Source organism: Orcinus orca, chromosome 13, assembly GCF_937001465.1.
Source record: "Orcinus orca chromosome 13, mOrcOrc1.1, whole genome shotgun sequence".
Lineage (NCBI taxonomy): Eukaryota > Metazoa > Chordata > Mammalia > Artiodactyla > Delphinidae > Orcinus > Orcinus orca.
Window position 1 is genome coordinate 5072845 of NC_064571.1, and position 26188 is coordinate 5099032.

At 48.0% G+C, this 26188-nt stretch overlaps 1 protein-coding gene across 6 annotated transcripts in view; it reads right to left on the reverse strand.

The window, feature by feature from the left end:
* Positions 1 to 21329: 21329 nt before the first annotated feature.
* Positions 21330 to 26188, reverse strand: part of IL1R2 (interleukin 1 receptor type 2) — a 46296-nt gene continuing 41437 nt past the window's right edge. For all 6 annotated transcript variants that reach the window (XM_049696081.1, XM_033401725.2, XM_049696083.1 and 3 more), the window contains 3 exons: positions 25895 to 26030; positions 24345 to 24487; positions 21330 to 21518 (listed from right to left, as the gene is read on the reverse strand). In XM_049696081.1, coding sequence (XP_049552038.1) covers positions 21349 to 21518; positions 24345 to 24487; positions 25895 to 26030 — 449 coding nt within the window. In that variant the 3' untranslated portion in view covers positions 21330 to 21348. The remainder of the gene's footprint in view (positions 21519 to 24344; positions 24488 to 25894; positions 26031 to 26188) is intronic.

Below are 26188 nucleotides of genomic sequence, written 5' to 3' on the forward strand. Positions count from 1 at the left end.
GAGCCTCCCTGAAGACTCCCGTGGCCTCAACCACACAAGGGCAATGGCCCTACGTCTTTCCTGAGCCTCCAACCAGGCCCTCTAGCCTGCACTGATCGGTCAGGCTGGGGCTCTTGAAAGCCCAGTCCTGGGAAAACCAAGCTTTGCCTTCACGAACACGCCTGCAGCCCTTCCCATAATCGCCCCTGTTGTTTCAGTTTGCCTCAAATGAGTGTTAAAGATAACCTCCTGTTAACTTCCACTGAGGGAAGAAATGACTATTTAAGCTTCTTGGCTTTGGTAGAGTGATTATTTTCATTTCACAAGTCTGTTTTGAAGAATGAAAGCCAGCCACGGCTCAACAGTCGCCTTCAAAGCACTGTTTGGTATCAATGGCCCGCAGGAGGACAGCTTCTGAAAACAATGCCATTTGATGGGAGAGCCCAGAAGACTTCATGCATCTCGATCAAAGAAGCTACTGGCTTCCTTCAGCTGTTGGCCTGAAGCCCAATTTTTGGCTTGACTTAAAAGGATTTAAACAGTCCCGCCCATCCCCCCCCCGCCCCCCCCCCCCCCCCCCCCCCCCCCGCACAGGAGGATCTGTAGCATTTACTGGATCTCCTGGAAGCGATACAGACCCTTGATCTGCCCCTGTAATTCATCACCTTACTCACCTACAGAGGTGAGTAAGTGGTCTTGTGATCTGAGGACTGGGGGAAATTCTCCCAAATCTCTCTCTCATGCCCATGCCATGTTGTCTAAAACTCTACCAGCACCATCACTAAAGACACCTGTTTAAAGGTAAATGCTCTCGCCAATGGCAATCCATAGCTTTATCAGCTAGTAAAACGTCAGCACACCTCAAGATGGAACTTACAGGAAAATGAGAAGAAATGGCAAGAGTTGAGGACCTGAGCCCCCTGAGCTACTTAAACCTCAGTTACACGGGAACAGTTAAGGGTCACCTGCCATTCTCACAGGTTGTGGCGAGGATGAACCGAGTTCAGTATAAACTATATAAAAGTATGAGCTCACTGTTTTCTTGCCTACAGCCAGACTATAGGAAAGAAGAGAAGGGAAGACCAAGAACTGTGGGGGCTTACCAGCTGGACCAAGGTTCCAAAAGGAAGGAGATGCTCGGAGACAAGGTGAGATACCCAGGAACGGACTCGTCTGCGGCGGCTTCAGGACACAACTGTGAGACACCGTGCTGAATGTTCTCCCAGAGGGCAACCCAAAGGTTCAAGATGTTCCCAATAACTGCTAAGCACATGCTGCTGTGATGCTCTCTCCCTGACTTCTAGATCGTTAGCAAACTCCCCTCTTCCATGTGTACCATGTGTGGAGACAAGCTATTCTATGAGCTTGCTCCCTGCTCTGTGGGGACATACATCCTTTTAAAATCTTTCACGTGCCATAAGGTGGTGTGCTGCTTCTCCTGCTTCAGAAATAGGTGGGCAAAGTCCATCTGCACTTTAAAAATATCTTTTATAGTAGTTTTACAGATTTGTATTCTCCAGGCCATCGAGTTCTAACCACTGACCTGCTCTCATTACACCCTCTCTGATCTGCTCATCACATAAACCCACCACTGGTTTGCAACGAGTAACTGAGGTTATTGCAAGCAGGGCTTGGGTCTGGGTAGCACACATCAACATCTGCTGAGGGTAACATGCCTGGAAGGGGGGCTTCAGGCTAGGCAGGATATTGGGGGAGACAAGAGAAATGATAATTCCCCAGAAGTCTGGGAAATCAACCAGTAAACCAAGAGATCATTGTAATCTGAAAATTCCCACAACCTAGGCTCATAGAGACACACAGGTGGAAATCGTCATCTAAGGAGCATTATTCTGGAGATACTCGCCACAGAGTACCTCATTTAATTTAATCTCCAAAGTAACCTTATGAAATAGGCATTATTCTGCCAGTTTACAGAAATTTTAAGGAACCACTGTCGCAAAGAGAGGTAACGGTTGAGCTGGGATTTGAACCCAGGCTAGCCTGGTACTTCAACAACCACCACAGGACGCCACCATCTCCCTGGTCTGGTGCATTTGGGAGAAAGCCAGGAAGGAAGTGGGATGGCTGGAGGTGAAGGACACTTTTGAGGCTAAAATTGTTGCCAGATTTTTTTAAATATAAAATGAATTAAGGCAGCAGGAGGAGGCAGAGAGAACAGATCCCAGAGCAAAAGGTGTTGTGGAAAGTAAATAAAATCTCAGCCTTACTTTCCCTAACACTCCTTCTCAGACATGCTCCGGTCAACCACTCTTGGTCAATGTTTCATATAGAAATTGCTACCAAGAAGAAATTAATATTTTAAATATATTAAATATAAATTACTATTTTACATTACCATTTTAATTAATTACTATTTTAATTAAAATCTATAATCTGCCCTCAAGTTCTTCCAGAATTTGAAGGAGATCCCTGTTCAGGTACAAATGCGTTGCTCTGCTGCCTCTTTGCTGCTGAGAACCTACAAAGTTGACTCAGGAGTGATCTGTCTTCCCAAACCCTGACTGCCCGGGGCAGGTAAGGTTCACAGGCCCCTGGAGCAGCGTTCCCTCGGAGCCTGTCCCAAGGTCCCCATCGGCCGAGTGGATCCTTCTAAACCCAGAGGCTGAGGGTTCCCTGAGGCCTGGCAACACCAAACGGCATCATAGCCACAGCCACTCGATAGCTGGTTTCAAACACTGGACACATTCCATCTATGCCCATCTGTGTTTGATGTGAGAAAGCGAACACCAGAAACTGGGAGGAAATAAGGATGTTATCCACTTCTCTGCTCAGGATGTGCATGTTGAAAAGCACTTATTGAGTGAATTCCACTTCCTGGGCTTTGTGGCTCGTTGACCTTGAATTTCCCTAGAAGAAGAGTGTCTTCTTAGCAACGTCAAGAATAGGGAGAACCGGGCACCTGCATCTCTGCTGGTGGAAATGTAAATACGTAGGACCTTTCTGAAGGTATTTTATTTAAAGCCCTTGAAATGCACATCCGGGGGGCTCAGCAGCTTCATTTCTGGGAATTTTCCATAAGGAAACAATTAGATAGGTGTCGGAAGAGGCAAGAATGTTTATCGTGGCATTGTTCATAATAATTAAAAATGAGAGACAACTTAACACCCTACGATAGGGATTGGTTAAATAGTTTTCAGTAGAGCGACATAAAGGGGTATCCTTCACACCATTAAAAATTATCTTGACAGACTATGGGAACCCAGGACTTGGGCTTACTCTGAAATGTTTTATCCCCACAGGAAAGTCTGGTTTATTTAAGACCGTAGTATGCCACAATTTTACAGTATACATACATCTCAAACTATTAAAAATTAATTTACCCCACTGAAAAATAGTACCTTGTAGATATATACTTACTGATTTGGAAAGATTAACTCAGACCCGACTTGAAACTTTGGTATTTTAGTAGGTGCCACCTCTTCCTGAATGACTCCCAGACATTTCCTTAATGATATTTAAATACCCATTTCATTGTCTTTGTTCCTGTGAAACATCAGGTGACACCCCCAGTATGTTCTAAGTACGTTGAGTAAATCTGATTTAAATCACCTTCTGTATGCTTATCGTGCCCATTCTTAACTTGCCTGAGTGGAAATCCCAGCTTTTGATAAACTGCTTGGTCTGGGAGTCATCCTCCTCCCTGGATTCTGGTCCTACTTCAGACCTGCCCCAGATCTAACCTGATGATTTCAAAATACAGTCAGTAGAAGAGCCAACATTTAGCAAGTCTAGACAGGAAACCTGGGGGCCAAAACCAACTTTCAGGATAAATGAATACGTCTACGTGGTCTAAAATGAGGGAGTTCACGGAGGAATCCCCAGCCTTGCAGATGACTCTCAACTCTTCCAGGTCATCAAACGGCAAGTCGGTAAACTCCAAGAAGGTCCACCGAAGTAGTGAGCCGTAGGGCAAGAACTTACAGCTGTAGTTCTCTGGGAGCATTTTATGATGACACTTTTCCCTAAAATGACTTAGAAAAGTCACCTATACTATTTTTATAAGATAGACATGCCCAACTGATTCATTATAACCGCAAGAAGAGATGTGACTGTGACCACTTCTTGGTGACACCCACGCACTGTCCCACCGAGGCAGCGGACAACAAAGCCACTGTGTCAAAAGGAGCTGTCATCCTGTGTTAGCACAAAACCAGATTTCAGCCGTATTTGGGAATTGTGTGAACTTCGGGTTAGCACATCTTGAAAAAGACGGGATGAGACTCAAGGAAGTTCTCAGAAGCACAAATGATTGACTGTGGACATGGGTATGTGGTACGGCAAATAAACGCTAGACCAGAGGGCAGAGGACTGGGGGGAAGCCCCGGCACGGACGCTGGCTGGGGGTGTGGCCTGGGCAGTCTTTCCCCTTCTCAGCCTCTGTTCCCTCCACGGTCGAGGGGATTTGATTAGGGAACGTACAGGAAAGGGCTGGAACTTCAAGCATTCAACAGTCAGGATGGCTGGAACTTACTAAGGGCTCAGGAAGACCCTTATTCTCCTTCTAGTGGGAGGCAGGCTACGGGAAGGTGGTCCAGAGTGATGAGCAGAAAAGATCAAGGTGTTGGGGATATTAACATGATCAGAAAAACCGGTGGGGAGGGGGGAGATGTAGAATGAGACCACCCTCCCCAGGACCCTTGAGAAACCAACCAGTGCCCTCTGTCTCCCACTTCCAGATGGCTAGCACTTGGTGGAAAGCACCCGAAAGGACCCCAGGCCAGTTCAGGGCAAGATGGGAAAGCGGCGACAGCCAGTAGAAAAAGGACAGCAGCCTGGCCAGAGGCAGCCACCCTTGCACCCCTCGAGGGCTCTGCTGTCCCTCCTATCAGCCCCAACCAGCCCAGAGGGGTGAGTTCAAGGGAGACAAACCAGCCCGGTGTGAGATGACAGACTCAGCCCTATACGCAAGCACACGACACACACGCACACAACACATACACACACCACACACATACACAACACGCACTCATACACATACAAATACACACATATACAACACAAACTCTTCACAACACACACTCATACACATACATACCAATACTTACCCATACACACACAGACTCGCAAGAGTGGATAAAAGGTAGAAATATATCATGAGATTAAAATATTTACATGAACAAGACAAAGTCTTAGAAATCAGAACCTGACTCTCCCAGTAACCCAGCGTTATTGGAAAGTTATGGAATGGCTGCAGAGTCTTTAGGGAGATTCCCCACCCAGTGGGAAAGGAGTTGCTCAGGACATAGCTGGCTGTGGTCACTGAAAAAATAGATAAGACCATGTCATGCCTTGGCCCCCAAAGAGGTGGGACACCTCACTAAATTACTCACACAGTTAGTGAAAGAAGATGTCTTTCTTCCAAAAATAGATACGTAGCTGAGGTCACGAGGAGCTGTGAGGACGGTGTCTGCACCCCAGTCTCCCAGATTTCCCTGTGGCACAGGACACCAGTGCTTTCTGCTGGCATCCTCCTCTGGCGTGACACGAACTCTGCAAACCAACTCTCAGCTAGGTCTCCTCTGACTCCTGGTGTCTTAAACATGGGCATCTCCCCAAGTTTTATTTTCTACTTTCTGCATTACAGTAAGTCCCCTACATACGAACCTTCGAGTTGCAAACTTTCAAAGAGGCAAACATGGCGTTCACACGTCCAATCACGTAAGTTAGTTCACGTGTCTGGTGTACATTGTCACGTGCGTCCATCCTCTACAAGTGGTTGTGCTTTTGTGTGCTTTACTGTACAGTACTGTATAGAGTACAGTATCTTTATTTCAAGCCCAGGGTGTCCAGAAGCAAGAGGATAGATAGACTTGAATCCAGCAGGGAAGCAGAACCTGTGCCGTCAGCGTCAGGCGTGACTGAAATGGCAGCTTGCCCTCCATCTCCTATTGCTGACAATCCTTCAGCTCTACCATCTCTCACCTCCTCTCCCTCCTCCAGTCAGTAACTCTTCTTGCCTGTTCACTCGATGCCAGCCCCTGGATGCCAGCTGCTGTACTGGACTGCTGTACTTTTCAAGATATTGTACTGTGAGATTCAACATGTTTGATTTTTTGTTTGTTTTCTATGTATTATTTGTGGAAAAGTATTAGAAACCTATCGCAGTACAGTACTATATAGCCGATTGTGTTGGTTGGGTACCGAGGCCAACTTTGCAGGACTTACGAACAAATTAGACTTACGAATGAGCTCTTGGAATGGAACTCATGCGTGTGTAGGGGACTTACTCTACTTCCTCTCAGAAGGCACATCCGTAATCATTGCTTTACTTACATGAGTTCAGGGAGGGCTCCCCACGCTGTGTGGAGTTTCTACTGCTTTGCATGCTTGTGTTTACATATTGGCTCCCAAAGCTCATGTCTGCCACTTACCATTCAGAGCTGAGAGAGGAAAGTGCTTTCACTCCCTTGGGGCATGTTCACAGATGCTTGATCCAAAATCCCACACATGAATCACAGAAAGAAAGAGAGAGAGAGACACAGAGATACCCAAATTCCCCATTGACTTCTACAGGTGTATAGATTAGAGCTTAGTCCAAATAGCTGAATTTCAACCTGCCATTTAAAGATGCTACATATCCTTCTAAGAAGAGTAAGACTGCAGTGACTACAGGAAATGGAAAGCAGAGGTCGTGTTCCAGTTATCTGGCTGAGCAACGAAACCTCAAAATACCAAGTATGTTATTTGATCTCAGTTTTGTGGGTCAGAGTATGGGCATCCCATGTGGCGTCAGTAGAGCTGACTTGGTGGTACCAGCGGAAGGTTGCCTGGTCTGGTGGGTCTCTACCACGTCTGGCACCATGGCAGAGACACTGGACAGCTGGACTTGGCTGAAACTCTCACCTGGAGCCTGTCCATCTCACCAGAACCGCTCGCCTGGGGCCTCTCCAGCCAAGCGGCCTCAGAGTAGTTAGACAGCTCCCGTGGCAGCTCAGGGCTCCAAGAGCAAGCGTCCCATCCAAGCAGCCCACCTGCTAGTGGCAGGGACCCCCTTGCAAGCCTTGGGGCTCCCAGAAAGTTACTTCTGCCTCATTCTACTGGTCAAGCCAGTCACTAAGGCCAGACCAGGTGGAGGGGAGGAGAGTTCAATGCCTCCTCTCGTTGGGAGAAGCAGCAAAGAATTTGCGACCATCTTTAACCTCCCAGAGATCCTACTGCCACCCCTTTCACTATTTTATGCTTGGGTTAAATCCTCACTGGGCAGTTAGTTTGCTCTGTCGATTATGTGACGTCATCCCTCACTACCACCCAGGGTGGTGATACCTCTTCTGCTAGTACCGTAGCAGCACCACAGATTCAGCATCACTGCTAGGCCTGGAGAGATTAACGGCGCTTAGAAAAATATCACAGCCACAGACAACTATACTCACCATCCTATGATAAACCATAATGGAGAAGAATATTTTGAAAAAGAACGTGTACATATATACATTTGTATGCACGTATCGTTGAATCACTTTGCTGGACAACAGAAATGAACACAACATTGTGAAGCAACTATACCTCAATTTAAAAAATAATGAAAAAGGAAAATACCACATCAACACTGACCTTAACATCCATTTTAATTCACTGCATCCTTGATAATTATGTTTTAATGTACGGTGAAGAGGACAGTGGTAAAATGTAAGTTTTGCAGTCACAAAATGTAAGTTTTGCAGTCACAGCCCACCTTGTTCAAACCCCTGCCCTGTCGTTTATTTGCAGCGAACATTTGGGCTGCATATAACACCTGGAGCAGGTGTCTCAGGGGCCCTCACTCCATCTGTGTCATTCTTTCAAGGAAAAAGTTGTGGGAGACCTTCTATGCACCTCTCAGGAGGCCCTGGTGGACACGAGCCACACTGTCCACAGCAGGTGAGCTCCATGAACTACCCTTTGCACGGCTGTTTCTTAACTCCTCTCTCGCTCTCTGGGATCCTCACACCTGCTCCCTGGAATCTCCTCCCCTGTAAACTACCAGCAACCAACACTCTGTCTCAGAATTTACTTTCAGGGGAACCAAAACTAAGGGAATTCTCACCTTGCAGGACTGTTCTAAGCAAAAACTCAAGTTCAGAACGTCTGGCAAAGAGCCTGGTGTCCACTGCCCCAATCCCTGCTCGCTGGCCAGCCTGTTCCTCTGATGGGATGCCTCCCCCTCCCCCAGCCTTGCCGAAACCTCACTCACCCTTGAACAGCCTTCTCTGACCTCCCTGACTGGGTGACACCCTCGATTATAGCCCCTCATCTCGCTCCTTCCTTACACTTCCCACAAGGTTAGTCTTAGCCGACTCACCACGCGATCTTTGTTTGTCTTCATGAGGCTTAAACGCCTGCAGGGCAGGGGACATGTCTGGCTAAGGAAGGGAAAGCTAATATCTGTTGAATGAATGAATAAATAAACGAAGGAACTAAATATTCTTTCTTCTGTGACGCACACCCTGTCCTCATCCTACTAGCCTCGCACCAAGCAACACACACCACCGCTCTGGAGGTCATTCCTCCCCTCTGTGTTCCCAAAGCCTGCTGTCCTAATGTGTGGCTACTATGCTCTCCTCTGTAGTACAATTTAGTTGTTTTTGCTTCGATTCCCTTTCTTTCTCTCTTTTTTTTCTTTCTTTCTTTCTTTCTCTCTGTTTCTTTCTTCCTTCTTTCCTTCCTTCCTTCCTTTCTCTTTCTTTCCTTCCTTCCTTCCTTCCATCCTTCCATACTTTCTTCTCCCTCCCTCCCTCCCTCCCTTCCTTCCTTCCTTCCTGAGAGTCCCAACATCAAGACCTAAACTGTGCACTCACTGCTCACCAGAATGTCAGGCATGTCTACATTAGTCCAGCCCGGGAGCTGCCTGCATGAGCTTCCTGGATTACCACACCGCAAGGAGAGGCTAACGTCCACCCCAGATCCACACCTTCCCAAGTCAGGGATGACTAGCTGCCCCTCCAAAATAATGTTGCCACTGGGGAAAGGAGTTTCCCTGAAGAAAGGAAGGTTGGACACAGGATCCAGGTCTGGGGATACCTGCGGAGGGCTGAGAGTAGAGGGATACCACTCCCTCTTTAGTTTTGCCATGCCAGCATTCTGCTTCCAGCCCACAGAAACACTGTACCAGCTTCTTACGAAACTGGGCTGTAATCAGTGTTGGCACTATGTCTGGCACTCCAGCAGTCATTTTGTGACCATGGGGAAAGGTCAAAACTTCAAGAGTCACTGACCCTGACATCATTGAGCTGCCAAACCTCTATGCTTCCAGCAATGTGGGGGGAAAATAAACACCAGTTTTTGTTTAAATCACTCTCTATTGAGTTTTCTGTTACTTGCAAAGCAAAGGCATCCCTAACAGACACAGATCTAGAGCTACAGAAGACTTTTAGCTGCCATTCATCTGTCCCCGTGTGCCAGTGGCACTGGGGCTTGTGTGGCCTGCAGGAGCAGGTATAAACTACGGAAGTGTCACGCCCACACTTGTTCCACAAGCTCCAAGTGGGCGAGGAAATGCTGTTTCACCAGTGATGTACCTCCCCCCAAACCCTCGCCTGGGACAGCATCTCACTCATGGTGGGCGTTTAATAGACTTTTTAAAAATAAATTCCTTCTAAGCAGGAAGAAATAGAGAGTCTGCTTTGGGCTACTGGAGAAAAACTGTAGCTTAGGGAACACTGGAGTCAGTGTTGACAGTGAGCACGGGCAGGTCAAGGGGCTCATGGCCCACTGTCACCCGACGCTCTGTGTGCAGGGGAGGGTGGGAAAAAGAAAAGGAAGTTGAGGGCAACATCTTGATAAGTGTTCTCCCCTGAAAGATTGTCATTTCAAGTGTGTAACGGGAAATTTGTATTTAAAGAGAGGAGAAAGAATGTACAGAAACCAAAAGCACTGCCCCTGAGATATCTCGTCAGGATCCCTTCTCTCCAGGAGGTTTCTGAAATCAACCCCAGCTTTTGACTCTGAAGATAAGTCTCCTGAAATTCCTCAGGATGTGCCCCGTTGAGCGAAAGCTACTCAGAAAGACCTGGCAGTTTCGAGTGTTTACCAAGAACTGTGTGCTCAGCACTCGACATAGTTCCCAAAGGACTTTATTCTAAAAATATTTTTATTAGACTCTGAAATAATTTAATCATAGGCTTCTATTAGTCAGAGTCCAGCAAGTACCCTGTGTCCGACAACGATATTCTCTTGAACTTTAAAACAGGAACCTCTAAGTCCACAGAACAGAAAACATTCAGAACCCTGCCAGGGACTCAGAAAGTAGTCACCCTCCCCACTCATACAGAAGATATGTTAAACCTAAAACAAAAGGGGGGATTTGACGGTTCTTTTCACAGTGGGCTCGGGCTGAAGGGACAGAGCCTGGCAGTGTTAGCTCTTCCAGAAAGAGCATCTCTGACCTCCGAGTTCAGGAGGGAGTGATTCCTGGAATCAGATTCCAATCTTCTCTTTGGATCAGAGAAAAACCTCCTTGTTAGCACTCAGAATAAACCATCTCCCGTGAATAGCAATCAGCCAGCATAGTCCGTTCATTCATTCATTTGATGCCTTTGACATGAGGAAATCTGCAGACCTCTGCTTTCTACGTAACATTTATGACGATGGATTCATTTGAAGCACGCAGGTACACTCAGGGACAGCTAGATAAATGGGCCCTTGGGGAAGAGCTGATTTCTGGACACTCCAGGAATCGGTGGTGAGCTTCCAGGATGGACATGACGGGGGGTGGCAATGGGGGCTTTGCTTTCCTCGTCTTCATGTGCCCGGACCCCTCACACTGTCCTTTGCTCATTCATACACTCATTCACCAAGTATCTAATGGATACTTAACGTGTGCTAAGCATAAGTCGTCAGGACAAAGCCAAGGTGTACAAGGTAAAGACCCTAACTCCGGGGACTTCCCTCGTGGTCCAGAGGTTAGGACTTCGTCTTCCAATTCAGGGGGTGCACGTTCAATCCCTGGTTGGGGAGCTAAGATCCCACATGCCTCACGGCCAAAAAAACAAAACATAAAACAGAAGCAATACTGTAACAAATTCAACAAAGACTTTAAAAATGGTCCACATCCAAAAAAGAAAAAATCTTTGAAAAAGAAAAAATAAGGACCCCACCCTCAAGGAGCTTAGGACCAGGATCCATTAGAAAACACAGACAAGGACACAGACAACTTCAGTGCCCTGAGAAGAGCGGGTCCGGGGCTCGGGATGCGGCACCTGAGCTAGACAACAGGGCTGGAATCCCGCCTGTGTCCCCTGCTGCCTCTGGAACCCAAGTGACCCGGCAAGGGACCCGAGCTGATCAAGCGTTAGTGTCCCCGCGTGTAAATGAGGGGCATCAGTAATACCTGGCGCGTAGGTTCAGGAGAAGGAATGAGATCACATCTGAAAAATTACTTAGGAAGAGGCTGGCCTGTCATCGATAAGTGACAACCACGACGGCTGCTGGCGCCTATCGGGGCACGTGGGGGAGGTGCCCTTGCCAGGTTCCGGGCTGTCAGGAGGAGTCAGCCAACTGAACAGGATGGGAAGGGGTTTTCCAGACCCAGGAAGCAGCTCATGCCAGGGCCCTGACCCAAGAAAGAACAGTGGCCTGAACGGAAATGTGGGCATTTTAGTTTGGCCAGCGTGGGGCCCGGCCGGCGGGCGTGGGTGGGTGGAGAGGATGGCGGTAGGTGAAGCAGAGGACTCAGCACCCGTCCATCCACTCCAGAGACACTTGCCGGGCACCTGCTGTGTGCCCAGCTCTCTTCTAGAAGCTGCAAACACAGCAGCAAACCAAACAGATGCAAAGCTCTGCCCTTACAGAGCCTACCTTACGGTGAAAGACAGAAGTAGACAAAACCAACGAGATCAAGAAGCAGGCTGGGAAAGGCCTCTTAGTTTGGGCTCTAGCCAGTGGCCAACAGCTGCCATTCGAATGTGTAAAGCAGGGCGGTGCCGTGGCTCTGTTAAGGATGGGCTGGAAGGGGGCCAGCCTGGAGGCAGCAAAGCCGTGAAGGACCACATCCCGGGCTAGGAGACTGTCAAGGTGGACATAAACTTGGGAGGTAACTGAGGCCTAAAGAAGCAGTCAGACTGTGGCACATGTGACAGTAGTAAAGGAAGGAACCGCACACACGTGGCACAGAAAATGGGGCCATGAGGACAGCGTACTGAGTCTGGCCTTTGGTAGGTGTCAGACAGAGAGCATGCGGTGGGGTGTTCCAGTCAGAGAGAGAAGGCGGGCAGGGGGCGTCCTACAAGCCCAAACTGACCGATGTTATAGCTCTCTCTGCAGAAGACCCAAATGAGTCCAGGATCTAGAGGAGTTTGCTAGGATGATGAATGAATGAGTGAGTGAATAAATGAATGAAAGCCAGGCCTGGAAAGCAAAAGAAAGCTAAATGAAGGAAAGCTTTCAGTGCCTTTCCATTTTCTATGTTTGGTTGGTCTAGAAAAAGCACTTTGTCTAGGAAAAAAAAAGTCACTAGAAAACAAAAGAGCTTAAACCAGGGCTCCAGCTGGGCCCCCGTTAGAATCACCGGCAGAGCCTCGGAGGCCCCGGAAGCCCTGACCGCTGGCAATGGGACCTGCACGGTGAGGTCAAAGGGCAGCAGCATTGCCTCCATCTCTCCAGATGGTCCCTGTGAGCCACCAAGCCTGGTCCACAGGCTCAAAGCAGATCCCTCCACGTCAGAACCACATGTACGAGGGAGAAATGCTGCACGGGGTCCTGACCATTCAAACACCGAGGAAACACCCAGCACATGGTCAGAGGGCCATCCTCACAGGGCCCAGGGGCCCAGCAAGGGCCACGGTCTGCTGAGGGTGATCCTGCAGCTGAAGTGGGGCTGGGAGACAGCCCTTCCCTTGGGCAAGGTACAGAGGCCAGGAAAGTTCTGCACAGGAGGCCACGGTCCTCGGCACTCTGGCCCAGGACCGTCTGTCCCTGCTGACCACACACCAGGGACAGTTTGTCACCAGACAGGGCTCACAACACACAACTCGCGAAAAGACCTGGTAAGAAGTTACGAATATGCTGGCTGGGAAAGAAAGTCACCAAAAACGGCCCGGAGCCTGGGAGGCTGGGGGCTACCCCTGGAGATGACTGCGTTACTCAGGAAAGCATCAGGACCCAGATGCTGAGCTAAGATGCCCAGGTGGGATTTCCCAGGTATGGTCACCGTGGTGCTGTCACTCACGCCCGTTGGAATAACTGGCCCAACCGGATTTACATTCCCGGGCTGTGGAATCTACACAGACCACAGTGGGGCTCAGATCTCGAGCAAATACCAGAACCACCTGGAAGGCTTGTGAACCGGGGCCCTGGACCCAGCCTGTCTCCCATCAGCAGCTCTGTCATTTCTGGTGAATTCCCAGGGGTGCTGATGCTGGGGTCCAAGCTCTGTGCCGGCACCCCACTTCTCTTTCTCCCCCAGGCAACCCTGAGGCTCTGCTGACACTCAGTACCTGGTTCTGGGAGCAGCATTTGCCTGGGAAACCTGCCCCAGAGGCCAGGGAATTCCATGCAGGTGGGGTCAGGGCTGTGATAATCTTGTACTAACAAGATTTAAGGGGCGTGTGAGAAGCCAATTGGTGTTCAAGGCCCAAGGAGCCACACCCTTCCCTGCAGAAGACAAGACAGCCTGGACTACAGTCCCCCTGCCCTGGACAGAGCAGTCTCCTTGCTGGGACTGAGCAGGAAGGAATTGATAAGGAGGAAACTCACACTTTAATTTCAACTTTTTTTTTTTTTTTGGCAGTACGCGGGCCTCTCACTGCTGTGGCCTCTCCCATTGCGGAGCACACGCTCCGGACACGCAGGCTCAGTGGCCATGGCTCACGGGCCCAGCCGCTCCGCGGCATGTGGGATCTTCCCGGACCAGGGCACGAACACGCGCCCCCTGTATCGGCAGGCAGACTCTCAACCACTGGGCCACCAGGGAAGCAATTTCAACATTTTTGAAGTTTGGTTTCTTTGTACTTGAACTTACAAGGGCAAAATAATTTAATCTTTGAACTTTAATGTCTCCTTAGGAACTTGACCATGGGAAAGGGCTGAAAATCAAATTTGGGAATAACATTTTACTTTTTTGGGGGGGGGGGTACTGCCAAGACCACAGACACAAGCCTCCATTTCTCTGCAGCACTAACTTTCCCACTAATGTTCGCCGGGTTTATGGCGAGTGCTTTACTGCCTTGACTGTTCTTAATAAAGGATATTTGAACCATCTGATCCAGCAATCCCACTCCTGGGCATATATCCAGACAAAACCATAATTCAAAAAGATACATGCACCCCTATGTTCATAGCAGCGCTATTCACAACAGCCACAGCATGGAAACCACCTAAATGTCCATCAACAGAGGAGTGGATAAAGAAGACGTTGTGTATATACAAAATGGAATACTACTCAGACATAAGAAAACGATATAATGCCATGTGCAGCAACATGGGATGCAACTAGAGATGATCACATTAAGTGAAGTGAGAGAGACAAATACCATATGATATCACTTATACGTAGAATCTCAAATACGACGCAAATGAACTTATTTACAAAACAGACACAGGTTCACAGACATAGAGAACAGGCTTGCAGTTGCCAAGGGGGAGGCGTGTGGGGAAGGCATGGAGCGGGAGGTTGGGATTAGCAGGTGTAGGATTTTATATATGGGATGGATAAGCAGCAAGGTCCTACTGTATGGCACAGACTATATTCATTTTTTTGTTTGTTTTTTTGCGGTACGCGGGCCTCCCACTGCTGTAGCCTCTCCCGCCGTGGAGCACAGGCTCCGGACGCACAGGCCCAGCGGCCATGGCTCACGGGCCCAGCCGCTCCACGGCATGCGGGATCCTCCCAGACCGGGGCACGAATCCACGCCCCCTGCATCGGCAGGCGGACTCCCAACCACTGCACCACCAGGGAAGCCCACACAGACTATATTCAATATCCTATGATAAACCATAATGGAAAAGAATATTTTAAAAAGAGAATGTATATATATGTATAAGAGAATCACTCTGTTGTACAGCAGAAATTAACACAACATTGTAAATCAACTCTACGTAAATTAAAAAAATTAAAACTGAAAAAATAAATAAAGGATATTTGATGATCTCCTTGAAAAAAATATAAAACTGGGAGCCTATGTTGTTGGCTCTTTACTTCTGGCCATTTGATTTCGTGCCCGATCGTATGATGAGCTACGCCAGATTAGCTGGGCATAACTGTAGGAACCACTTGTCTCTGAGGCTTCGACAGGCCTTGCTGGCCCTGTAGGAAATTTCCCTCCCCAGGCTAGCCAATTCCCAGAACACGCTTTTCAAATGCAAACAAATCTGTCCACACCCCAACCACTTCCTCTATCAGTTCCCGCACGCTGGGCCACTGTCCACCTGCCCTGAGCCAAGTCACCAGACAACCAGGGACAGGCCCCGCCCCCCAGCCCACTGAAATGATTCAAACGGGCCAATGCAAAGCCCACTTCCCCTGCCTCTCCCATTCCTTCCACAGAAACCACGATAAAGGCTATGCTTTCCCCTCACTCCTGACCCACCCCGGTGCTTCCCTGTGTGGCCCTACATGGCACGCCCCTCCTCTTGGGATCTGTAACACACCATCTTTCCAGTAACAGTCATCTCCTGATCTGTTGGCCTCACCACACCTGAATAATAATAAAACCTACATTTTAAAATGGTGCTTCGGGACAGGACATACACCAGGTGAACTTCCAGCCTTGAGTAGAGCATAGTTTTGCAGCTAATTTAATTCACATACTGTTCTTAATCATTTCTGAGCCTTCTGGAGGCTAAATCTACCTTGCCCGACAGCAGGCTCAGAAAGTTCCAGAAAGTGCACCTGTATTTCCTGGGTGAGCATCCCCAGAAAGGTTGAGGGGGACTGTACTGGTGGAATGCTCACTCCCATCCTAGTGGGACCAGCAGTGTCCTGGCTGGAGTCTCACAGGCCAAGACTGGAAGCTGTAGGCTGTGTCATTTCTAAAGAACCAGTGGGCAGCGCCTCTGGGAGTTTCTCTGTAGGAGGGTTTGTTTTGCTTTGCTCGGTCTGCAGAGGAATGAGGAAGTGGTTTCCACAAGCGTGCCAGGGAGGAGGAGGGCAGCTCCGTGGCTGGGCCCGAGGGAGAGAGGCCTCTGGTCCACCACCATCACCACCGTGATGCCTGGCTGACCACGTGAGCCACAGAAGGGGCGTTCCTGTGAGCGTACAAGGCAGCTCCTGCCCAGGGTGGCAGCTGGGCTGCTTGTCCCCCAGACAACCTGGGACACGGCGTAGGGTGACAGCAGCTGTATCGAGGAGCCCTGAGGAGATGGCATGGGTGGCAGATGCCAGTGAGGATGGTGGGATGACAAGAACAGGAAAGCAACCACAAAAGCACGGGGCCCGTGTCATGTCCGAGTGAGCTCCTGGCTGGAGTCATGGAAATGACCAGTGAGAGTCTGCGAGGAGGCGCAGGAAAGGGAAACTTGAAAGGTCCCACTAACGGCGTCCCGTTTGTTCACACAGGCTGGCGAGTCCCCCAAAACCCAGGTAACACACAATTTATCCATCACCTCAGCAGGCGCTTCCTAGGTACCTATAGGCGCTGGGGACGCGTCACGAGCAAGAATGCTCCTGCCCTGAAAGGTCTCACGGTAGACAGACAAGCCCACCTTCTCCGAGAAGCACCCATCTGTTCCTATCGCGTATGAAATACTTGAGACATCAAATTTAATTTTTCATGCATAAATTATTGTTGGTACCTGTTCCTGGTGTCCACTGTCATCCTCAGTCAGTTCTTGGGCAGGTGGTATATGATGACATCGGGATTGTTTTTCCTATGGGCAACAAAGATGCTATTTACTGCCCATCCCCACCCCTCAATTTTGTAGGAGGAGGTGAAAAAATTCACCTTCAGAGAGTTAAACCAACAGAATCAACATAAAACGGATGAGATCAGCCACATTAAGGAAAGGAACCATCTTGTTTCTTTTTGTTGTTTAATTTGGACTTGGGCGCACGGAATCAGATTTATCAGAATCCTTGGTTCAATGCACATACTCTTAAGTGGCCCTGTTTCTCAATGTTTGATAAACATGGTAGTAATCCGCCACCCAACATGAGATCCAGAACCTGAGGAAACTTACATCTTCCTCAATCTTCTCAACCCTGGTCCCACCTGTCACCTGATGAATTCACTGAAACTTCGGTTTCTCATTCTCCTGCTTCCTTAAAATATAAGTGCTTTTAAACCCTTAAAATCACATATGTGCTCTCTAATTACAGATACATACATCCACATACAGTTAAAATATGGTTTTATCACGTATGTGTTCTTAAATATGTATATGTTAATGTGTGTACATGTGTGTGTTTAGAGAGTTTAGTTTTAGTTGTCTTTCACTTTATATAAAAGAGCATCATGCTATAAATCACTGTTTCTGGGACTTACTATTTACTCAATAATATATTTCTAGGATTCACCCACATTACTTTATGTAGCTGCAGTTTATTCATTTTCACTGTTGTGGAAGCTTCCACTGTGCTAGGACATTTATGTACCCATTGTCTTGTCTAGTGGGTATTTGGGCTGTTTCTGTGTGTTGGTTTTTACCTTATATCATGGAAATTCTTAAGCGTACTCAAAAATAGAGAGACTGGTGTAAGGAACGCCCCACGCGCCATGACCGGTGTTAGCAACAATGATCTACACGGCCGATCTTATTTCACCCACATTCCCCCCAGCACTGGATTACTGTGAAGCAAATCTCAACTCTGTCCATCAGTATCTCTATATGTCTCTTAGAAAGATAAAGACTCTTCTTTCAAAATGTAACCATGCCAGTATCACACTTATTCTGCGACAGTATCACAAATCAGTGCCCCAGATTCCCCGACTGTCTCCTACTTTTTCTGACGGTGGGACCCATGCTCCAAATCTCCGGGAGGAAATCCGTAAGCCAGCAGCCAGGTGGGGTCTGGAGGCAGGGGCTGCTCTTCTGGCCGCAGTCAACTCCTTTTCTGGGTCATGGATGAAGCCGCCCAAATCTGAAGGAGGGACGAAGAGCCCTGGAGGAGGGATCCCGGGAAAGAAGCGCGGTGAACACGCCGCGCGGTGAACACGCCGCGCGGTGAACACGCCGCGCGGTGAACACGCCGCGCGGTGAACACGCCGCGCGGTGAACACGCCGCGCGGTGAACACGCCGCGCGGTGAACACGCCGCGCGACACCCAAGCCTGAAGACCCAGCAAGGGAGAAGCACCTGGAGCGGCTCTTTACAAAGCCCCCAGCTGTCCTCCATCTCCAACATTGCTTTCCATTCCTTCCCATTAAAGTTCCTGATTGATGCTAAAAGGCCTCTGTCTGCCCCTTCTTACTGCCTTCTCTCCTCATCTGCTTGGAAAACAGGCAAAAAGAGGAGAGAAGATAATAACAGGGAATACAAACATTAAGGGTCAAAACTGCCCATAATTTCCTTGTCTAGACCAGCTGTCAGCACACCTTTTCTGTAAAGGGCCGGGTTAATACTCCAGCCATGGCCCCACTACTCAGCTCTGCCTGCCGAGAGCCAGAGCAGCCGTGGACGGTGTGTAAACAGACAGGCCTGGCTGTGTCCTGATAAAACTCAATTTATAGAAACAGAGGCCAGGCTGGATTTTGCCAGAAAACTAGTTTGTTGACCTTTGGTCTAAACAATACCACTATATTTATTTCTGTCTATTCTTCCTATTTTTTTCTCGGGTGGGGTGCCGTGCAGCTTGTAAGATCTTAGTTCCCCAACCAGGGATCGAACACGGGCCCACGGCAGTGAGAGCACGGAGTCCTAACCACTGGACCGCCAGGGAATTCCCGCTCCTGTGGTTTTTGATTATCAAAGAGCTGGCACTCCAGGATCAGTCCTGTTATTACCCCCCTTTTTCAGATGAGAAGACTGACCTTCTACAAGATGAAAAGACATGTCCAGGATCACAGAGGCACCACCCGGCACTGCCTCCACCGCTGCCCCTGCCTCACCTACACCCGACTGACATCAACAAGCTTGCCCTCTGCTCCAGCTAGCTATGGTTCTAATCCTTAGGCCAGAATGGTTCCACCTGCTAGTTTATTAAAGGGAAACAACTTTAACCTGAGGGGCTGGAGGGCCATGCCCGGCGGCTGGTTTCCCTGGTAACCGATGAGCCTCCCTAACATCAATTCTCTCTATAACTTGTAGCCTCCTTTCTCCCCGCAGCAAGGAAGACGGTTGCTGTGTCCTGTGTGCCATCTGCCATCCGTGGTGGGTGTCGCTCCAGGACCCTTTGCTTCTGATGTGTAAGATCCCCCGTCCAACAAACCACTGACGTCTCTGTCGCTGTCTCCGGGCTTTCTTGGGTCTCGAGGCTGGGCAATTACAGGGCTTGTAGGCCTGTGGGGTGCAGCCCAACAATTGTATAAAACAATTGTTGTTTTGTATATAAAAAGCTTTCCTTAACATTACAAATATCCTGGTCTCACAGTCTTGATCATTATCATTTACAGCTGATCATAATTTCTCATCACCAGGGGGATGAGTTTCACTGAACTCTTTCACGTGTCTAATCATCATCTTTTATTGAATCAGGTCCTAAATCCCCAGGAGTAGCAGTGCTGGGCGTCGCTATGACCCTTGTAGCGGGGTACCGCAAAGGGGAGACTTGGGCATTTGCCGATTTCGGTGGTGTAAATACTCCCACAACAGCTGACTTTAAGCTGCAGCGTGACATCACTCAACAGAGTCGGGAAGAGATGCCACACTCGGCTCTTTAAGAAGGTGCCCGCTGGTCCCAGCACCCCACCGGCTTCACATATATGCCTGTCACCTCCCAGCGTGTGTATACATGGGATCATAGGGAGTGAGGGTGACTGTTTTGTAATGACCTTGGTATCACCTTTTAACACTGGATAGTGTGTGTGCTTAGGTATCTCAATGTTGTTTAATTGATATCTCTGATTATTACTGAAACCACGGTTCCTTGGTGTTTCTTCTCCCAATTCCCTACCCATGTTCTTTCATCTGTTTGGTTCTGATGCCTTCCTTAAAACCTTGAATAGGGCTTCCCTGGTGGCGCAGTGGTGGAGAGTCCGCCTGCCGATGCAGGGGACGCGGGTTTGTGCCGCAGTCCGGGAAGATCGGCCCGTGAGCCATGGCCGCTGAGCCTGCGCATCCGGAGCCTGTGCTCCGTAACAGGAGAGGCCACAACAGTGAGAGGCCCGCGTACCGCAAAAAAAAAAAACAACCTTGAATAACTTTGTTATAGTTACTAATGCCTTGACCTTGCTTGACACAATTTCTTTGATGTGTTGCTTTTATTATTTTATTTTTCTCTGCAGAAATTGTAACATAATGAACCCTGTCCATCTTTACTCTGGTGATACTTTTATTGCTAGTGAACACAAGAGAATTCATCCTGTTTTCGTCTATTCTACAAATAATTATTAAGTGCCCAGTGGATGACAGGCTTGATTTGAGGTACTGGGGATACGGCCGTGACCAAAATAACATCTCTGCCCTCAAGGAGCTCCCATTCTGGTGGGGAAAACAGAAAATGAACTAGCAAATATATAATGGAAGGTCTGGTGGTGATAAGAGCTATAATGACACAAAGCAGAGTTGGGGGGAACAGAGAGGGTTGGAAAGGGACTCATAAGGGCCTCTGGGAAGGTCACGTTTGAACAAAGACTTGAATAGGTGAAGGAGTGAGTCACGCCAATTTTCCTGCCATTTGATTTTTTTAATTTAACTCATTAATTTAGCTGGAATTTCGTTTTGGCATATTACATAAAAGAGGCTCTGATTACTTTTTTCTCAATGTGTATGCAGTTATCTCAATACTCTTCCATTCTCTTTATTTTCAGAAGTTTCGTTATGAAGGCGAATCCGTTTCTCAGTCTGCTAGTATGTCCTAACGTATTTTTCTGACCATCTATTTGAATTACTATTTTTTGGATCGTCCTTTTAAAAAGCATTTACCAATTCTTGCTGACTCTTCTTTAGTATTTCTAAACCATCCTTTCCAGTTTCAACATGAAATTCCACGTTCCCGAAAGGAAAACCATGTCTTTATCTTTGTATCTATAACACCTGCCATAGAGCATAGCTAAAGGAAACTTTTAACACGTTTCTGTGAAATGGATGAATGAATTCCAAAACTCCTTTAGGTGTTTTCACCTCTTATTCAAAGAGCACCTCAAGCCCACCCATGTGCACATTGGCCCCTGTGATTCAGTTTCAGAATAAACTTTACATGTCCACTTCAGTCTTTTACTACAAACCCACTATAAACACAGCAGCTCTGTTAAACAACGGAGGAAAAGAACAGCGTCCCTCAAAAACCAGGGCTGCTTGCGGAAGAAAGGACATCGTTTGACTTGAAGTATTTTATTTCCTTTATTTTACTCGGATAGGATTGAGAATCTGATGGCTGGTCTTTAACTCCATCATCAAATCATAGGCTTTTCCAGTTCTGCGTTTACACCGTCTGTGCATCCATATTCCCCCCAAAACCAAGAAGATGAGGGAAAGGGGGGCCAGTGTAATCTCCCAGGAGAACGTGGCAGCTGTAGGAAGAACAGACATGTGAGGGGTGAACACGCTCCTACCACCAAATAGGACATTGCCGTGCACTTTACAGAGAAGGAAGTGGTGTTTGTCACTTCTAATAAACAGGTACTGATTTTCAGAAAGTATGTCTTACACTAAGATCAAGGATACTTGAGGGTGACATCTGTGGCGTTAGGCAAACGAGCAAGGTAGAACAAATATCCATTGGAGAGAAGCAACGCAGAGCTGGGGGGGTGGGCAGGTGTCGATGGTCTAATTTTGTTCTACCCGTTGGGCTGTGTGCAATGAGATGCCGGTCTAGGTCTCTGCTAGCTGACTGTGACGTAGCCAGCACATAATCTGCCCTTTTCCGTGAGTATGGGTGTCATGAGGAGTCAGTAAAGTAACAAAGGAAAAGAAAAACTTTGAAGAAAGGGGCTTTAGGTGTCAAGATTATCGCTTGGATCCAGTTATTTTATATTCTACTCCTTGGTATCTCTGTGTTATGAAAATATAAGAAGCAATCCCTGGTGGCGCAGTGGTTAAGAATCCGCCTGCCAGTGCAGGGGACACGGGTTCGATCCCTGGTCCGGGAAGATCCCACATGCTGTGGAGCAACTAAACCCATGCACCACAACTACTGAGCCTGCGCTCTGGAGCCCGTGAGCCACAACTACTGAGCCCGCACGCCACAACTACAGAAGCCCATGTGCCTAGAGCCCATGCTCCGCAACAAGAGAAGCCACTGCAATGAGAAGCCCGCGCACCGCAAAGGAGACTAGCCCCCACTCACTGCAACTAGAGAAAGCCTGCACGCAGCAACGAAGAGCCCTAACCCAGCCAAAAGTAAGATAAATTAAAAAATTAATTTATTTTAGAAAATATAGGAAGTATGGATAAAAAGTTAACAAGTGTTGAGGAGGAGGGATAAGTTACGAGTTTGGGACTGACATATACACACTACTATATATAAAACAGGTAACCAACAAGGACCTACTGTATAGCACGGGGAAGTCTGCTCAATATTCTGTAATAACCTATATGGGAAAAGAATCTGAAAAAGAACGTATCTATGTATATGTATAACTGATTCACTTTGCTGTACACCTGAAACTAACAGAACATTGTAAATAAACTATAATATATAATAAAAACTAAATTAAAAAAGTTAACAAGCGCACGGATGATGAGGCTAGAAGTCTACATTTTTAAGCTACTGTTTATCTTAGTCTGTGCAGGCGTTCGGGAATCGACACAGTCTCAGACAATTTCTCCAGATGATTCTTCCACCTTAAAATCCCTCAAGGCTTAGAAACGAGTGAAGTTTTAATTTTCGGAGCAGCCATTTGGGGGCGCCTCTCAGCCCTGGTGAAAGGCTTTGACCTGTGCCCTCTGTGATCAGTCATGGCCGACCCAGCGAAGGACAGGCAGGGTCAGGGCTCACGTCTTAGAAATGTTTGCAGTTCCCAGCATCAGGAGCAGACAAACCATGGCTTCCTTTGGGTCACGATTCTGAAGCCCAGCAGTGGATCCCACTTTCTGTGGAATCCTCCACTTCCAAGTTTGTACCACCACCAACCCGCTCATGGAAATGATCTGGGACGTCAGCCTTCGCGTGTGTCCTAGGGCAACGGTTCTCAAACTTTAACATGAAAGGAGCTTGCTAAATTGCAGTCTTTGGCCTCACCCCAGAGAATCTGACCGGGTAGATCTGGGGGTGAGCCTAGGAATCTGCATTTTAACTAGTGGCTCAAGTCAGGGATGCTGGTATGCATGGACCACAGTTGGAGAGAAGTTATACTGTGCTGTCGTTCCTGCCCTGAGGCTTACACAAATTCTCAGCTTTCCAATTAGAAGCTCGTCTGCAGCTGCCTCCCCTGCAAACATGGAATATGTGGGGCAGTTTGTGTTTATTGATTGTGCAGACTGCCCAGGAGGCAGGGTAAGGCTCCCAGTAGGGATCGCTTTGTCTCTTCCCTTCTTATCCTTCGGGCTGTCGACAGACCACATCACCCACATCTCCCTTTCCTGCCCAGCGCTCAAACACTGAGAAGAAATCGATTTGTCAAAATGGTAAGTCAGGTTTTTCTTTTTTTTGTAAATGTCCTTCCGTGAGCACTGCGTTGGTTTGGCTACAGCCTTATACTTTATCTCCTGATGACCGATGGCTTTAACCCTGAAGCTGCCTGAGCCCTGCGTACCTTCCCAGCTCCTGGAGGATGAAATCTCTCAACCTTGGGATAAAAAGCATCCCACCCTCCTTGAGGGGTCATGAAAGCAGAGCTGGTCCTGCCGATCCAGGCAGAACCACTAGAGGACACGGGTTTTTTTTAAATCTATCGCAGAACCATTTTATCTTTTTTCCAAAAAAACCAGCTTCCTCTTTGTTTTTTTGTTGTTTTTTTTTTGCGGTACGCGGGCCTCTCACTGCTGCGGCCTCTCCCATTGTGGAGCACAGGCTCTGGACACGCAGGCTCAGCGGCCATGGCTCACGGGCCCAGCCGCTCCACGGCACGTGGGATCCTCCCAGACCGGGGCACGAACCCACGTCTCCTGCATCGGCAGGCAGACTCTCAACCACTGTGCCACTAGGGAAGCCCTCAGCTTCCTCTTTAAATTTTTCTTTGAGTACAATCTCCGAGCCTGCGCTCTGGAGCCCGTGAGGTGGCAGCCTCCACCCTACCAAAAAAGTCATAAAAAATGAGAGATTTGCTTTCTGTGCTCGGCTAACGGGAAACTCACGGGCCCTCCTAAGTAATCACCCAGAGCGTCAGGAGCTTTATTTAGCGTCCACAGAGCACCCAACACATAGCTTTTCCCTTTAATGTCCCCAAAATCCATACCTTCTTTGACTGTGGTACGAAGCATCTGGAAACTCATTGTATTACGGACAACACATTTAAAATCCGTGTGCAAATCCTCTCTTACGACTGGATCAAAAATCAGGGGCACTTCAATGTAATTCTCGTTATTTTCTGAGTATTCCCTAAGTGAGAAGACACTTAGTTAAACATAAAGTCTTTTCAACATAGACACCTACACATTCTCAAGGCCCCACTGTGCTTGAATGGATGTCACGATTTACCAAGTTAGAGGTACTTGCCATTATATTTGTTACGTATTTGGGAGAATTTCTAAGCCTGTTCCTGAAGGTGAGAGGGACCCTGAAGATGCTGGTCACTGGGATAGGTTACTTGTAACAAGGAGCTTGCAGAAGCCAGTTGAGTTTGGATAATGGGGGAGAAATCACTTTTTAAGGCCCTTGATGAACAAAGAACCAGTCGTAGGAATAGAAATGTCTAGTTTTGGGAAATTGGACCGTATCACCAAGAAATCATTTGCATATTGGAGGGCAGGGAGTTTCCAAGAATCCCGTCCTCCACGGTGTCTACTCTCATCCCCGCTCGCTGCCAACCCTCACTCTAGAAACTCAAGTGCAGACCCGAGGGCTGCAGATGGGCCGCCGCGGAGGGGTCTCTAATCAACAGCACTGCCACGTGCAATGTTGCAGGAATCCGAAGATGCTTCACTACGATCTGTTAGTATGAATGAAAATATCATGGGTGTGGAGCCACTAGGACTATTTTTTTTTAATCTATGGGGGGAAAATAGGCTCCTTTAAGCAAACAGGTAGTACGAGTAAGCTGACATGCGGCATGTGGGTTCTGCCCAAGCTTTTCACAACGAGAATTTTCAAGCAAACAGTCGCACTAACTACACGTAATTTCTATCCACTAAATTGCATCCAGAAAGACCTTTTTGGATAGGCCTTTCCAAAAAGACAAAAATTGGGCCAGCAAAAGTTCAGGCAACTTCAGAGTGCCGAAACTGTGATTTTAAAAACACTTTATAATTTGGAACACTGAAGGGTCTGCCTCCTCACAGGCAAATGGTTTCCATCTACAAGGCCTGATTGTTCTACTTTCAGAGTGAGAAAATATTTCCCGGAGATGAAGGCTTATGAGGACAGAATCCTCGCTTTCTTTCAGAGTAACCTTCCTTAGAGACTGGAAGGAAGCAGAGGCGGCTCTCGGATCCCGTGGCTAAGTTTCAGAGTCGTTTTAAGGGCTGTGGATGTTTGACTCTGCAATGCTCAAGGAAGAAAGATCTAATTAAACAGCTAGAAGAGGCAACACCAATGTCAAGTAGTAGGCTGCAGCTCATAGATTTAGAGAGAAGGCTTGATTCTCAAGAACAGTTGGTGATACTTAGCAAACCCAATGTTTAAGATTCTAAAAATCCAACGGAGTAGAATAAAAAATATATATTTGTAATGTGGTATGTGTGTCATATTGATGGGTTGGCTAGGACATTGTCTCTTCAAGGAAGTGGAGTCTGCAGGGGGTTCACAACAGCTCTGCCCAGGGGATGAGGAAGATCTTCCCCCACTTACTGGCGCTGCCCCTCGGTCACGCGGCCCCCCTTGTAGGCATCCTCTACGTGTGTGTTGTTGGCAGTCCACCACAGCAAGGTGGTCGCCTGTATGCCAGCTCCCAGAAACACCTTACACGGGATTGTCAGTCTCGACCCTGTGACGGCAAGACGCAGCACATCAAATGTCAGAACCCAGCCAGGGGACATCAGCAGATCTGAGCGATGGATCTTCCCCCCTCTTTTCAGACACCCTCACCAATTCTCTTCTTAGATGGAAACTTAGTTCCCTCAAGCGATTCCATTCACCTAGAGC